Raw genomic sequence first — 14,457 nt, forward strand, 5'->3', positions numbered from 1 at the left:
TGCTATTATATAGGTAGCTAAAGCTTATTCATATCTTAAGCTCAGTACTATGTTTATATCATATAAGTATATTAGCTAACAAACTCTAAAGAGTTTTTGCTATTTGGCTTAAGTCTCATCATATCTTAAGCAATATGGTTACATTATAACATGTATTAGCTAACAAACTCTACGGAGTTTTTTGCTATTATATATGTAACTTAAGCTTATTCATATCTTAAACGCAGTACTATGTTTATATCATATAGGTATATTAGCTATCAAAACTCAAAGAGTTTTTTGCTAGTATATATTTGGCTTAAGTTTCATCATAATTTAAGCTTTATGGTTACATTATAACTTGTATTAGCTAACAAACTCTACGGAGTTTTTGCTATTATATATGTAGCTTAAGTTTTCCTTCAAATCTTAAGCTCAATACTATGTTTATATCATATAAGTATATTAGCTAACAAACTCTCACGGAGTTTTGCTATTATATATGTAGCTTAAGGTTTCCTTCAAAGCTCAATACTATGTTTATATCATATAAGTATATTAGCTAACAAACTCTACGGAGTTTTTGCTATTATATATGTAGCTTAAGGTTTCCTTCATAAACTCAATACTAGGTTTATATCATATAAGTATGTTAGCTAACAAACTCTAAAGGGTTTTTGCTATTATACAATTAGCTTAAGTTTCATCATATCTTAAGCAGTATGGTTACATTATAAAATGTATTAGCTAACAAAACTCTCACGGAGTTTTGCTATTATATATATAGCTTAAGTTTAATTATATCTTAAGCTCAGTACTATGGTTATAACATAAAAGTATATTAGTTAATAAACTCTAAGGAGTTTTTTTTTTTTGCTATATACATTTAGCTTAAGTCTAATCTTATCTTAAGCTTAGTACTATGGTTACATTATTAATCTATAAGCTAATAAACTCTACAGAGTTTTGGCTATTATATATGTAGCTTAAGTTAATTATATCTTAAGCACAGTACTATACTCATATTGTAAAAATATATTAGCTAACAAACTCTACAGAGTTTTGCTATTATATAGGTAGCTAAAGCTTATTCATATCTTAAGCTCAGCACTATGTCTATATCATATAAGTACATTAACTAACAAACTCTAAAAGAGTTTTGCTATTATATAATTAGCTTAAGTTTAATCATATCTTAAGCTTAGTACTATGTTTATATTTTAAAGTAATTTAGCTAACAAACTCTAAGGAGTTTATACTAGCATATTAACAAGCTTAAGTCTATTAGTCTTAAGCATTGTATTAATGTTATATATACTTTATCATAATAAGTACATTGTAATAACCTTTATATGGCAGCTGATAAGTTAGCAGCAGGAATTCATCAGTTCAGTGCCTTTATGAAGTTCCCATAGGGTTATTACAATCATCACAGTTCAAATCACTAATTATTAAAATCCAAAGTATTATATATTCCCACCTCCAATCCGTAGGGATTCTACAAGCAAAAGAGCATGAGTCAGGATAAGGAAAAATATGTAATTTTTTGAGTAAAATTGATATTTTATACTTATCCTGACTCATGAGGTCAGCCCTCCCATCCTCCCCAAATAACACTTTGGATTTCCCTGTAAATTCAAATGTTGGGCTCAGTATATGAGGAGAGAGTGAGGCACATGGGTGGAGGTGGCGCCCTCGTTCCTGCGCTTGTGGAAGGGAGGTAACTCGTGGTGTACTAATTAGTGATTTTACATTGAAGGGAACTTCAATTAGGGAGATACAAGTGTTCCACTATGTTTGCAAGAGGAAGGAGACAAGCAAAAGAGCATGAGTCAGGATAAGTATAAAATATCAATTTTACTCAAAAAATTACATTTTTGTTTTATCCAGGTGGTGGATTAGAATTACCTTTTAGCAGTTCAGTTTTGTTTATTTATTGCACGGATTTTGCCAAGTTAACTCTGCAGATTGTAAGTCAGATCCACCCACTAGATAGATATAGCCCAGTCACAGTCACAACTTTGGAATAGCACAGCATTCTATCATAGTCGTAATTGTTGAATAGCATCATCCTCAGTCCTAATTGTTAATAAGCACAGCACTGTCATAGCTGTAACTGTTAAATAACATTTTCCTATGGTCTGACTGTTGAATAGCACAGCACTCTGCCACAGTCCTAACTGTTGAAACAGTCCTGTGTCCTTCCTGTAACTGCTTACCATGCTTATAATTGCAATGTATGCTTAATTACTGTCAACTCTGGTGCTGTGAAAGTGACCCCTAAGCACCCTCAAGATATGGCTCCTTAATAGTGATCCCCATCTATACTCCTCCTCACAGATGCCTCCTCGTTACTGGATCTCAACTTTGAATCTTCGCCTAGCAGAGCTGCTAGACCTGACCAATCAGCAACCTCCACCTCAACAGCCATCTTGGAGGGCGAGTTCCAAGCATTAGGTAGTTTATCTAGGAGATTATAAAGAATAGGGAAAGTTGGATGTTTTTGTTATGCATTATGACAGTTAAACTGCATTGTTACTGAGTCGTTCCTTAGACCTCCTGCTTTCTTATGTTAATCATGTGGTGGCGGACATTGCCTGTTGCTGCTTATTATATATCCAGGTTACTTTCTGACAAGGGGTTTCCTGCTTTCTCTTTGTTTCATACCATAAGGAGAAAGAGGGAGTGAGTATGGTTTTACGCCACTTTTAGCAATATTCCAACAATATCATGGCAGGGGACACCAGAAATGGGCTTTACACATTGTACCCATGTGGGGAATCGAACCCAGGTCTTCGGCGTGACAAGTGAACACTTTGACCACTGAGCTACCCAACCACCCCCATAAGGGAAAAGAAACATTTGTATCATTTATTGATCTGTATATAAGATCCTCCTTTTAATCATATTAAGTGACTTTGTTGTGATGTTTTCTTGTGTTGAAACAAAACAGGTGATATAAGCCATGGAGTAGTACACTGCCTATAATGTAACATGTGCCTCCCACCTTCCAACAGGTCTGGATGACAAGAAGTTGTCCGGGACCCAGGCGTCTGACAGCTCAGTCCTCAGTGAACTAGATGATATATTTGGAGCTGCTGCCCAACAGGTACTTCCTGCAGGCTTCACACAGACTGTCAATGCCCAGAATATGTTTTTCTGGCTCTAATTGAAATGTTTTTGAATATGGTTTCTTTCTCAAAGGACTAGAAAAGGCTTATGTGCCTTGGAAAGTTCTTGAGTGTTCTCAAACAAATTACCAAAATATATTGATTCATAATCTGAATAAAAAACTTGTTTCCATATGATCAGTTTATCAGCCAGTAATCATCTACTTTCTCCTGATCAGCTGTTTTATCAAGAGACATCTTTGCCTAAATGTAACAGATCATACAGCAGGAAAAGAAGAAGATGTTGACAGCAAAGTTGACAAACACGTCCTACAAATATTTACAACCCTTTTCCAGTCAGTTTCCCAACCCCCACAGCCAGCTGTATCACAAGCCATGCCTACAGGGGCCATGTTTGCCTCCGGCACGGCGCCAGTCATGGGAGCAGCGGCGACATTCCCCGTCATGATGCCAGCAATGGGCCAGCAGCCTGGAGTGTCACCATTTGGGCAACTGCAGCAGCCTGTAGCGCCAGTAGCACAAGGTGCCATACAAAACCTGACAGTAAATTGTAGTAAGATTGTCCAATGTAGCACCAGTAGCACAAGGTGCCATACAAAACCTGACAGTAAATTGTAGTAAGATTGTCCAATGTAGCACCAGTAGTACAAGGTGCCATACAAAACTTGACAGTAAATTGTAGTAAGATTGTCCAATGTAGCACCAGTAGTACAAGGTGCCATACAAAACTTGACAGTAAATTGTAGTAAGATTGTACAATGTAGCACCAGTAGCACAAGGTGCCATACAAAACCTGACAGTAAATTGTAGTAAGATTGCCCAATGTAGCATCAGTAGTACAAGGTGCCATACAAAACCTGACAGTAAATTGTAGTAAGATTGCCCAATGTAGCATCAGTAGTACAAGGTGCCATACAAAACTTGACAGTAAATTGTAGTAAGATTGTCCAATGTAGCACCAGTAGTACAAGGTGCCATACAAAACCTGACAGTAAATTGTAGTAAGATTGTCCAATGTAGCACCAGTAGCACAAGGTGCCATACAAAACCTGACAGTAAATTGTAGTAAGATTGTCCAATGTAGCACCAGTAGTACAAGGTGCCATACAAAACCTGACAGTAAATTGTAGTAAGATTGTCCAATGTAGCACCAGTAGTACAAGGTGCCATACAAAACCTGACAGTAAATTGTAGTAAGATTGTCCAATGTAGCACCAGTAGTACAAGGTGCCATACAAAACCTGACAGTAAATTGTAGTAAGATTGTCCAATGTAGCACCAGTAGTACAAGGTGCCATACAAAACCTGACAGTAAATTGTAGTAAGATTGTCCAATGTAGCACCAGTAGTACAAGGTGCCATACAAAACCTGACAGTAAATTGTAGTAAGATTGTCCAATGTAGTACCAGTAGCACAAGGTGCCATACAAAACCTGACAGTAAATTGTAGTAAGATTGTCCAATGTAGCACCAGTAGTACAAGGTGCCATACAAAACCTGACAGTAAATTGTAGTAAGATTGTCCAATGTAGCACCAGTAGCACAAGGTGCCATACAAAACCTGACAGTAAATTGTAGTAAGATTGCCCAATGTAGCACCAGTAGTACAAGGTGCCATACAAAACCTGACAGTAAATTGTAGTAGGATTGAAACAGAACTTAAAGGCTGTAAGTAACCACACAAGATTAATGAATAATCAACACTTTTTATCCAGACACATTGTTTTCATTTTAGGAATCTTTATTGAATGTTTAAAGGCAGTACAGTGGGTCAGTAGGTGAAAGGCCATACCATATATGTCAGTGCATTCACAAATGTCCATCATTCATGTTCAAATGTCTTGAAACAGGCCTGTCTCTGTCTGGGAAGCTGCCAGGAATTTGGTGTTTTCAAATAGGCTACAAATTGCATTTGTGTTGCTCTTACATATATTGGCACAGCCAGCCTTCTAGAAACTCACCCACCAAAACTACTGAACATTCCAGTTTGTCCTGAGGCGTGTTCAGAACCGCGAGCGCTCGCGCATCGGCCCTGAACGGACGCGAGCGCTTGGTTACAATAAACCATTTGTGACCAACTCGTGTTGTTCCGGGACAAGCCGAGTAGCTTCTTTTATTATATTCTTAAGGGTGAAATACTGTAAATATTGGTGAAAAGAAAAAATGGTATTTTCATTTTCACTGACTGACTGACTGAGTGGTATTTTTTTAGCATTTTCACTGAGTAGAATATATCACTGTTGCCTGGAACTACTTAAATGCGAACTACGAAAAGATGTCTCGATCATTTATAAACAATGATCAAAATATATTAAATAGAATATATTTTGTTGATGTTGTCAATCGTTACGCCACTCATGAACATATCAACTTTGTCAGACCACTCGATGAAATATACATGTAATCTGACAACATTAATAAAATACCCTCCATGCCTTCTTTTTGGAGGTAACGGAAAGGGGCGAGTGGTGACGAATGACATTAAACATGATCGCCATCTTAGTTCGCTTGGCGAGGCAGCTGTGAGAATGGTTCGCGGGCGCTCGAACGGGCACAGGCGTTCAGGATCGAGCTCTCGCTCTAGCGTTCGCGGGCGCTCGCGGTTCTGAACTCGCCTCAGGTTTCCTACAAGCAAGGGAGATAACTCAATTTTTGTTACAATCTGTGTTCTTGACATTTTACTAGCGCTTTAACCATTTGATGCCACTGGTAATTTCTACAGATAAATAAACAATGACACGTAACAATATGAAATGTCTTTTTCTCCTGTTGAGTGTAAATACTGATGGGTATTAAAGCATATTTACCAGAACACATGACTGTTGATACCAGCAGGAGTTCAGGCCTCAAGTGCTTCACCTGGCGTGTCATCACAGAAGGTACCAGTGACAGCCATGGCTGACCTTGACCTCCTGGGTCAGAATCTTCTTCAACAAAGCCTCGGTGGCAAGGAGCAGCGCAATCACTTCCCTCCACAACAGTAAGTGTCTCTCTCTCTGTGTGTCTTTCTTGCTCTCTCAGGCTGAAGGAAGCACCTCACAGTGAATAAAAAATCATGCAAATATATTTTCTTTCTCTCTCACTATCTCTGTGGTTAAGAGAGTAGTTAACATTCTGTCTCATACACTGTTATCATTGAAGTCCTCCATCTTTCAGAACAACACCAAAGAAGATGACCATGAATCAGCTTGCTGCGGTGTCCGCCAACCAGGCAAGCCAATCAGCACCAGGCACACAGCCTACGTTACTGACATTAGCCAATCAGAATTCATCTTCACAGTCTACAGCAATAGTCAATCCCATACTTCCTGGGAATGTTGCATCACAAGAGTTACTTCCCCTGACAGACATCTTCATTCCCCTAGAAAATATTAAACCAGGTGAGATAGCCATGATCAAAGCAAAATAAACCATTGTATAATATTAGAAATGACAACAGATCTGATAAATGAGCAGGTGTGTTTATTGTAAGTAATGACAGTTTGGGTGACATCTGAAGTATGCACTATACAAGTACTGCCTATAAGTAATAGGTTATCACAGTTATAGATTAGCACAGGGCAACATGGATTCAGGTATTTGACATGGCATGTTCCCAATCAACCATCCAGTTGTCAGGGTGGTTGTGGATGGCAATGTAAACTTTGACAGATGATGCCCTGCATCTGTACAATAGGTGTAGAACTGGGGTTCAGTGTTGGTTACTGTGGTGATGTACTGCTGCAAGCTGGAGGACAATGTACATTTTGTCTATGATGAAAATCCCACATTTTACCATCACCGATCCACTGCCATACCTGTCTGTTTGGAAGCTCCAGCAGTAGTTTACCTGTGTAGATGGAGGGTGATTACATCAGCTGTTGGTCCTTAGTTTCATAGCACTAATGAGACAAGCCTTGAAGGTTTTTGTGAATCTGGGGCATCCTCAGCTGGGTCGATTAAAACATTTAACCTGTTCTGCTAATCATAGACTGTGCCACATGAACTTTTTTGCTACGGTTTGTTGACTTAATGAATCTGTAGGATACCTTTAACTCATGTTATGTTTGTTAAACGTCATATCTGGACAACATTGATGTTGCATCAGTCTTTGATTTCTGATTTTGGAATGTGATCTATGAATGATTACACAATGCCATTTAGAAAGTACTTTTTTGGGTTGAGTCCCATGCGGGATTCGTACCAATACCCTCAGAGTCAGGCACCTAATCGCCAGCAGACAAAGTCAGCCGCCTAACCCGCTCAGCCACTGCGACTTCCACTATGCTCTATGAACTTGTTGATTTAACACAGAAATATTCCAAGCGCAATGATATAAAAGTGTCGCTTGGTAACACTCAAACTGTAGCAAAACATTGGAAGAACAAATCAGATCAGTTACTAGGGAATGATGTAGACAATGTCTCATGTAGCTCTGTCCAACGTTATCTGCAGCCACAGACATGGCCCCTGTGACAGCCTATGACAAGAACAGTGTCAAGACCGTCATCCATCTGGCAACAGACAAGCCTCGGCCAGATGTACTTGTCATGGTCCTCTCAACACTGTCCACCAACACAAGTCCAATCAAGAAGTTTGTTTTCCAGGCAGCTGTGCCAAAAGTAAGGGAAGTCATATCTGGTAGTACAGTAGTAGTTCATGTATGGCGATGAAGTTGATGTTAGTGACGTTATTTTCGTGGACTGTCAGAGATGGTATTTCCATGTATGGCGATGAAGTTGATGTTAGTGATGTTATTTTTGTGCACTGTCAGTGATGCTATTTCCATGCACTGTTCTGTCCCCAGGTGATGAAGGTGAAGCTGCAGCCCCCCTCAGCCTCGGACCTCCCAGCATACAACCCCATCCTACCCCCTGCAGCCATCACACAAGTTATGCTTATAGCAAACCCAAAAAGGGTAAGGTTTTAGAAACATCTTTCATCAAGTGTAAACCATAAGCTATGAACAGTTGTGAGTTCCGGGCATACCATCCCCGGCACCTCCTGATTGAATAACATCATGACAAACATGCTTTCTGACTTATCGTGTCATCATACCTTATGACAGTCAATAAGAGAATCTGGATGTCTCCATGAGATCTCAAACACCACAGAATATAGGACACAATAGCTCAGCAGCAATTCTGTAGCTGTGTACTATGTTTGAGATCAGTTCATTTTCTTCAACATTGACTGACTATTATATGTATTTTCCAATATTTGGTTGAAAAGTTGTTAATAATCAGTAACAAAACATTTAGAACAAAATAATAAGACTAATGCTTACACTCTGAAGCTATTTAATTTTAATAGGAACACAACTCCATGTAAATTGAAAAAAGAACTTTGGTGATATGAACGATTCAGAACCTGTGGAAAATGTTGACTTGCCTCCCTTTATAGGGGTGTAGCATTTCAGTTAGGGTTGGGCAGAAGGGATTATAGCATGCTGCAGGGAATGTCAGACAGAATGACCCGTCACATATTCATGATGTCCTCCAATGTCCTAAGTTAACATGAGCATGAGGGAACTGGAAAAGGTGAACTGCAGAGCCTAGATTTTCGAAGCTCTCTTAGCGCTAAGATAGTCGTAAGTGCCATACATTAACATTAACTTACGACTATCTTAGCACTAAGAGAGCTTCGAAAGTCTAGTCCCTGGGTTTTAAAAAGTGGTGTCTCACTCAGCTTGCTGCAAATATTATATAGAATTAGGCATATTTCAAAACAAATATTCCTTTAAAATATATGTCATGTTCAAGCTTGCCCATCTGTTAGTGTTGTTTCGTTCAGCTGTAAGTCTCATAGGTTTTTATCACAAACTACTGTGTTAAGGTGATACGTCTCTGACAAGGCTATATGTGATACTAAAGCATCTTTATGTCTCTGTTCCAGGAAAAGATCCGGTTAAAGTACAAGGTGACATATAGTTTAAATGAGAACAATGTGACAGATACAGGTGACATAGATACAATTCCCAGTCTGTGAGCACCTCGTAGGATGTTGTTAATCTTGTTATCAAGGCACAGAACAAAGATATGTGGAAAGTGCTGTGGACATCAGGTGTCTGTTGGTCCAAGGATGTGAGGAGTCTTTCGGAACAGAACCATGTGGGTAACTTCTCAACAGATGTGCGTGTGGAGATGGTTGGTATGTGGAAAGGAATGGCTGACAAAAGAACCATGAAGACTTCTTGAGGACAGACTTTGTACTCAGCATACTACCCAGAGACTGGACAACGTTAGTACACTAATACCATTGCCGTTGATGTGTATCTCACATGATACACGTTACCTTCATAAAGCTTCTATGGATAGTACTCAGCAAATGCAAGTGTAATATAAACTGATTTTACAGACACTTCAAATGCTAAATATGGACATGATAAAGGATTACCTGATACATGTAATTGATGCAACACACACATGGGATTGAGTTGATATTCAGTAGTATAGATTTAGTGATGTGAAGCAGAGTTATAGACCAACAAACAGGGTTCCTTGTTGGGACCTGCAGAATGTTATGGTCAGAGTATGTTGTGCTAGGCTCCACACATTAGTTGTTGGATCAGTGATCACACTGATGTTCAGAGTGCTGACCCCTACATACAACAGTTGAAGACTGGGCTCTGTCTGCAGACATTATGCTGATGCAATGTTAGTAAATATGGCATAAAACCTTCCTCCACCTGCCCCAAGTTCAGGAAATCAAAGATTTTATTCTATTTATAGTTTGGTGGTTTCACTTAAGTCTCAAAAGGTATACCAAGATATTCTGAATCTGAAGCGAGACTGTTTCTGAACTTTGGGCTGGGGAGTCAACTCTTGTGATACTATCCTTGTCTATGCTGCAATTAATTAATCCTACAGTGTCAATATGGAAGTGCTAATATGTATATCATGCTGGCATCACTGTGAGGCAAAACCCCATTCACTTTTCATCCATGTGCTTATCACAATCATCGAGTTATATCACAGAGGTGACTATTTTATACTAAAATATACTTGAAACTTATGCATGTTGCTGTTTTGGTGTTGATGATGGTCGTCACATTATACTCCTGCATATATTGGTAAATATTTGTTTTTGATTGAATCTATTTCCGACCGTTGTTTTCAAGGTGTTATTTGTTGTGGTACCCAAGTAGTCACACTTTGTAAGTTGTAAATACTTGGTGTTGGGGCACAGAAGGAAAATATTTCTGTTGGATTGTTAACTCTCACCTACTTGATGTTAATGTTTCTAAAAATGGGCAGACAATTGCAGTTAGCAAGAGACTAATTGGTGTGTGTGGTTGGTACACTTTTGTCAGTATATGCAACTTAATCTTCATGTCTTGGTTAATCTAATGTTCCGTTTTGCAATATATTGATCATTTTCAGTATTTTTCAAAGTATTTCCACAGTAGAGGTCAGTGTAAGATGCAAGGTGTCCATATTGGCTATACTCTCATAATATAGTACAGCTTCATCCGCTTTCATAGCAACACTCTCACTGAGTCACCTTGTCATCGTTTGTAACCAGTTTCAAGGGCATCACATTGTATTGGCTCCCCTACAGTTTGCTGTAGGTTGCTACAGGAAGGCTAATGTTTTATTCGTTTGGTCAACTCTTTTTCATATATCTATTGCAGACATGCCAACCACTCTGATTTTGACGGTGTTACTCCGATTCTCCGAATACAAAATCTGCTCTCTGATTTGTCTTTAAAAAACTGATTTTTTAAGAAACAATTCTGAAATTGATTTTTACAGTATACAATTTCATAAGTCAACGGTGATTTATTTGAGTCGACACCGTTTAAAGCATTCGGAAACGTAGCATGTGATCTTTTGGATCTCGATTGTGTATATTGCTTGTTATTGACGACTAAGTTTCACAAAGTTTTTCCAAGTATATGTCATAGCCCGTATGTAAACAAAATGGCAGAGCCGACCACGTGTTCACCCCCAACTGGCAGCTTCTGTGCTTGGGCCTGACTTCCAGCCAGGCATGACTGCTCTCATTGGATTCAGGGTTGGCATCTCTGCTATTGAAAAATTGAGTGCCAAATTCTGTATTATAATGCTATAATCGGGGGATAAGCAGGTGGTTAGGTGTTTACTTGTCACGCTGAGTACCTGGGTTCAGTTCCCCAGATGAATACAATATGTAACATATTGCTGACAGTGGTAAAGAACAAAACTCCCTCATTCTCTCCTTCATCAGTCCAATAGGGGAGCATCACACATCGTCTCGGAAACAGCTTCATCATAGCCTTGAAACATGAAGGATCAATCCAAATGCTTTTTTTTGCTCATTTAATGTGATCAGTCCCAGTGTAGGGATCGTCTGTATATAGCCAGTTGTGAATATTTAGCTGTAAAATGGAAGGTATACTTCCTTCAACAAACATAACATAAACTACACCATGTGATTCTTGAATCAACCTTGGCATTAGCATTGCTTTGTGAAACAAGATCCTTGTCATACCTCTGCTGAAATGATCATGAGAACATCCCACCATTATAACAGTTACTTACTTGGAAATTATCCTTCATGGATAACCATCTAACAGTATATGTAATCTATATATGTGTCACATAGTGTTATTACATGGCTTTATCCACTAGTCATCAATTAGATCTGACAGCACCATGTATCACCCACAGCTTTAGCTTTCATTCTCTACAGTGTTGAGCATACTCTTGCATTTAGGCATTATATCATTGCTCTTCATGTCCAGCTTATAAATGGTGTGAATGAGGAATCATTATGAAAAATGTGTACAAGCTTGAAAAATATTATTGTTATTTATTAAGTCCAATATAATGTGATATAATGCCCTCTATATTGTGTCATAAATGAAGTTTCTAAATTCAGAAAAGAGTGTATAGACAATTTACTGTCAAGAGCATTTTGTGGTCATTTGGTGTGCATTTTCTTTTGCTAAGATCAACATTTCTGAATTGATGTGGAATAGAAATGAAGCTGGTTTGCTATTTAAAAAAATGACATTGGATTAAAAATCCATGGATCTCGCTTCTTAGATGGTCGCTATGGACTGTTGGTCAGATATTTACACAGAGAGTATCACACTGCAGTGGAAGATTTGTATCTTATGACATTAATTTTTATTATATATATTATTTATATGTGATACTTATGCCAATTTAAGAAAGTATATTCCACAAGGGAAACACTTATAAGAATTTTATCATCAGAAGACGAATCTGTCAATGTAAAATTAGCCCTGTTTTTAACACATTCACTGTCATTAAGGAACAGATTTCTCCTGTCAGCTAATTTCACAATGTTATGATGCTTTCCACTATTTGCACTGTTCATACTTGCCTGTGATTATGACACTATGTATACGGGCCAGAGGCCTTATGTACAATAAACCAAAGCATCTTGACCTTGATGTAACACATGATCACGTCTGTTCTGAGAAGAAAACTTAAATTGGGAATAGCCTTTTCAAACAGACTGGTGCATTTAATTATGGGCATAGCGTGTCCGCACAGATCAGACAGTGATTAAACATGAAGACAATTTCGGTCCTATTGTCAAGAGGTCTTTGAAGGAAGTAATAGTCTGTTTAGTTGGGGCTAGTCGGCACAAGTAGTTTGAGAACAAGGAATCAACTTATTGGTTAATACTTTTGATGATTCAGATCAGTGGGTACTGCCCTTCTTCCATGTATATTACTTTGAATCCCAGATGCATCCCGATTCAGATCTTTGTTCTGGCCTCACCCTAACCATGCTGATAGGTTTCCAAAAGCTGTAGACGTCGTTTGTGCCTTCCGACAAGCCATTTTCATAATTTTGTAACCAAATACTAAATAGAGGTTAACTTCTCGATGGAACTGTCTTCAGATGTTACAAATTTGGGTCTTCTGCCATATCTAAGTACTAAGTGTAACATTAGGTTATGTATTGGTTCCTTGTACATACTCCAAGAGCTGGGAGGGATGGGGCATGTATTAAAATTGTCAAACACTGAAATGCAGCCCATCAGTAAAAGCAACAATTTCATAGGTGATGATTAAGATTAAATTCATAGTGCTACCATAATCATTCCAAACAAAGGAAAGGTTAAACCTAATATATATGTCTTGTGAATTCTATTGCGAAAGTTTAACTATCACGTTAATTTTAAAGGCATCATGACTGTGATGTAGGTCACTGACGGGTACTTGAGTCAGGGTTTGAGACAATATGTTTCTACCTGTCAGAGCTCTACTATGATGAAAGAAATGGTGTGTGTACCAGTGCTGTCCTTGTGCTTGTTAGAGTTGTTCTAGCTGCTGCCTGTCTGCATGCTCCATGTACATGCCTACCCTACAGTGTTAAACACCAGGCTACACCCTGCTGGACCTGCCAGGTTAAAGGGGCGGTGGGGTAGCCAAGTGGTTAAAGTATTCGTTCATTAAGCTGAAGACCAGGGTTCGATTCCCCACATGGGTACAATGTGTGAAGCCCATTTCTTGTGTCCCCTGCTGTAATATTGCTAAAAGCGTCTTAAAACCATACTCACTCACTGCCAGGTTGAAAGCGCAAAACATACTTTGGTGAACAGACATTATGAAGAACTGAAGGAAAATATAGCTGTGCTATAGTGTCCATTTTCTGAATGTCATCCATGTGTGTTTTACAGCATTCTGCATAGAAGGAATTTGTCATTCTATTTTCTGCTATTTTATCACAAAGCATTTTTGTCCTTGCTGCTCAAATTGAAGATGTACATGCTTTTTGGCCTGATTTTTATAGAAACTATTTGATTGCAGAACCTTTACAATGTAGTGTTCTTGACACATAGGAGTATGCCTGGCTACATTATTGCTATACTTTAGGATGTGGGGAGATGCAGATGGCTCTGTCACAGCCATGTCAGTCCCCATGTTTACACTTTGTATGACACATGTATTAACCCTTTCTTAGCCACCTGTCTGTCAACTGCTGGTAATGTTTGTGTGGGAAAATGCAATGTAAATGGTGTACATACAGGTTACATTTGTATAAATGTGCATACAATGAAAATAAATTATCATACAAGTTTCAACTCTTTGTCTTTTAAACTATCAGATCCACTGAGACACCTAGGGACCATTCATAATTTATGGCCGCAGGGTGGGATCTCAATCGGGATACAGCTGTTGTTGACTCTTGACATTTTGCTGAATGTTTTTCTTCAGGACTGTTTGAAATACTCAAGTAAAATGTATGCATTTTAGTATGAAAACCCTTTTCCTGGTGAGATCTGGGCAGAGATGGACTGCATCTCTCCAAGTTCAAGTGTCTTTTGATTTGGGCAACGGTTTGTCATTGTCATTTTTCAGCTGTAAGCCCATGTTTAAGCATTTCAAACATATGTCAAAACCCAC

General features: G+C 38.5%; 1 protein-coding gene across 2 annotated transcripts in view; it reads left to right on the top strand.

Moving 5' to 3' along the window:
• Positions 1-14,131, top strand: part of LOC124277980 (ADP-ribosylation factor-binding protein GGA1-like) — a 33,978-nt gene extending 19,847 nt beyond the window's left edge. Inside the window, exons 11-18 of one of the 2 annotated variants that reach the window (XM_046713706.1) lie at positions 2,320-2,436; positions 2,997-3,088; positions 3,447-3,633; positions 5,946-6,090; positions 6,267-6,490; positions 7,545-7,711; positions 7,897-8,007; positions 8,985-14,131. In XM_046713706.1, the coding sequence (XP_046569662.1) occupies positions 2,320-2,436; positions 2,997-3,088; positions 3,447-3,633; positions 5,946-6,090; positions 6,267-6,490; positions 7,545-7,711; positions 7,897-8,007; positions 8,985-9,077 (1,136 nt within the window). In that variant the 3' untranslated portion in view covers positions 9,078-14,131. Of the gene's footprint in view, positions 1-2,319; positions 2,437-2,996; positions 3,089-3,446; positions 3,634-5,942; positions 6,091-6,266; positions 6,491-7,544; positions 7,712-7,896; positions 8,008-8,984 lie in introns of both variants that reach the window. The other variant, XM_046713707.1, reaches the window with a different exon arrangement.
• The last annotated feature ends 326 nt before the right edge of the window (positions 14,132-14,457 follow it).

Source organism: Haliotis rubra, unplaced genomic scaffold (assembly GCF_003918875.1).
Source record: "Haliotis rubra isolate DU_JTF1 unplaced genomic scaffold, ASM391887v1 Scf23, whole genome shotgun sequence".
Lineage (NCBI taxonomy): Eukaryota > Metazoa > Mollusca > Gastropoda > Lepetellida > Haliotidae > Haliotis > Haliotis rubra.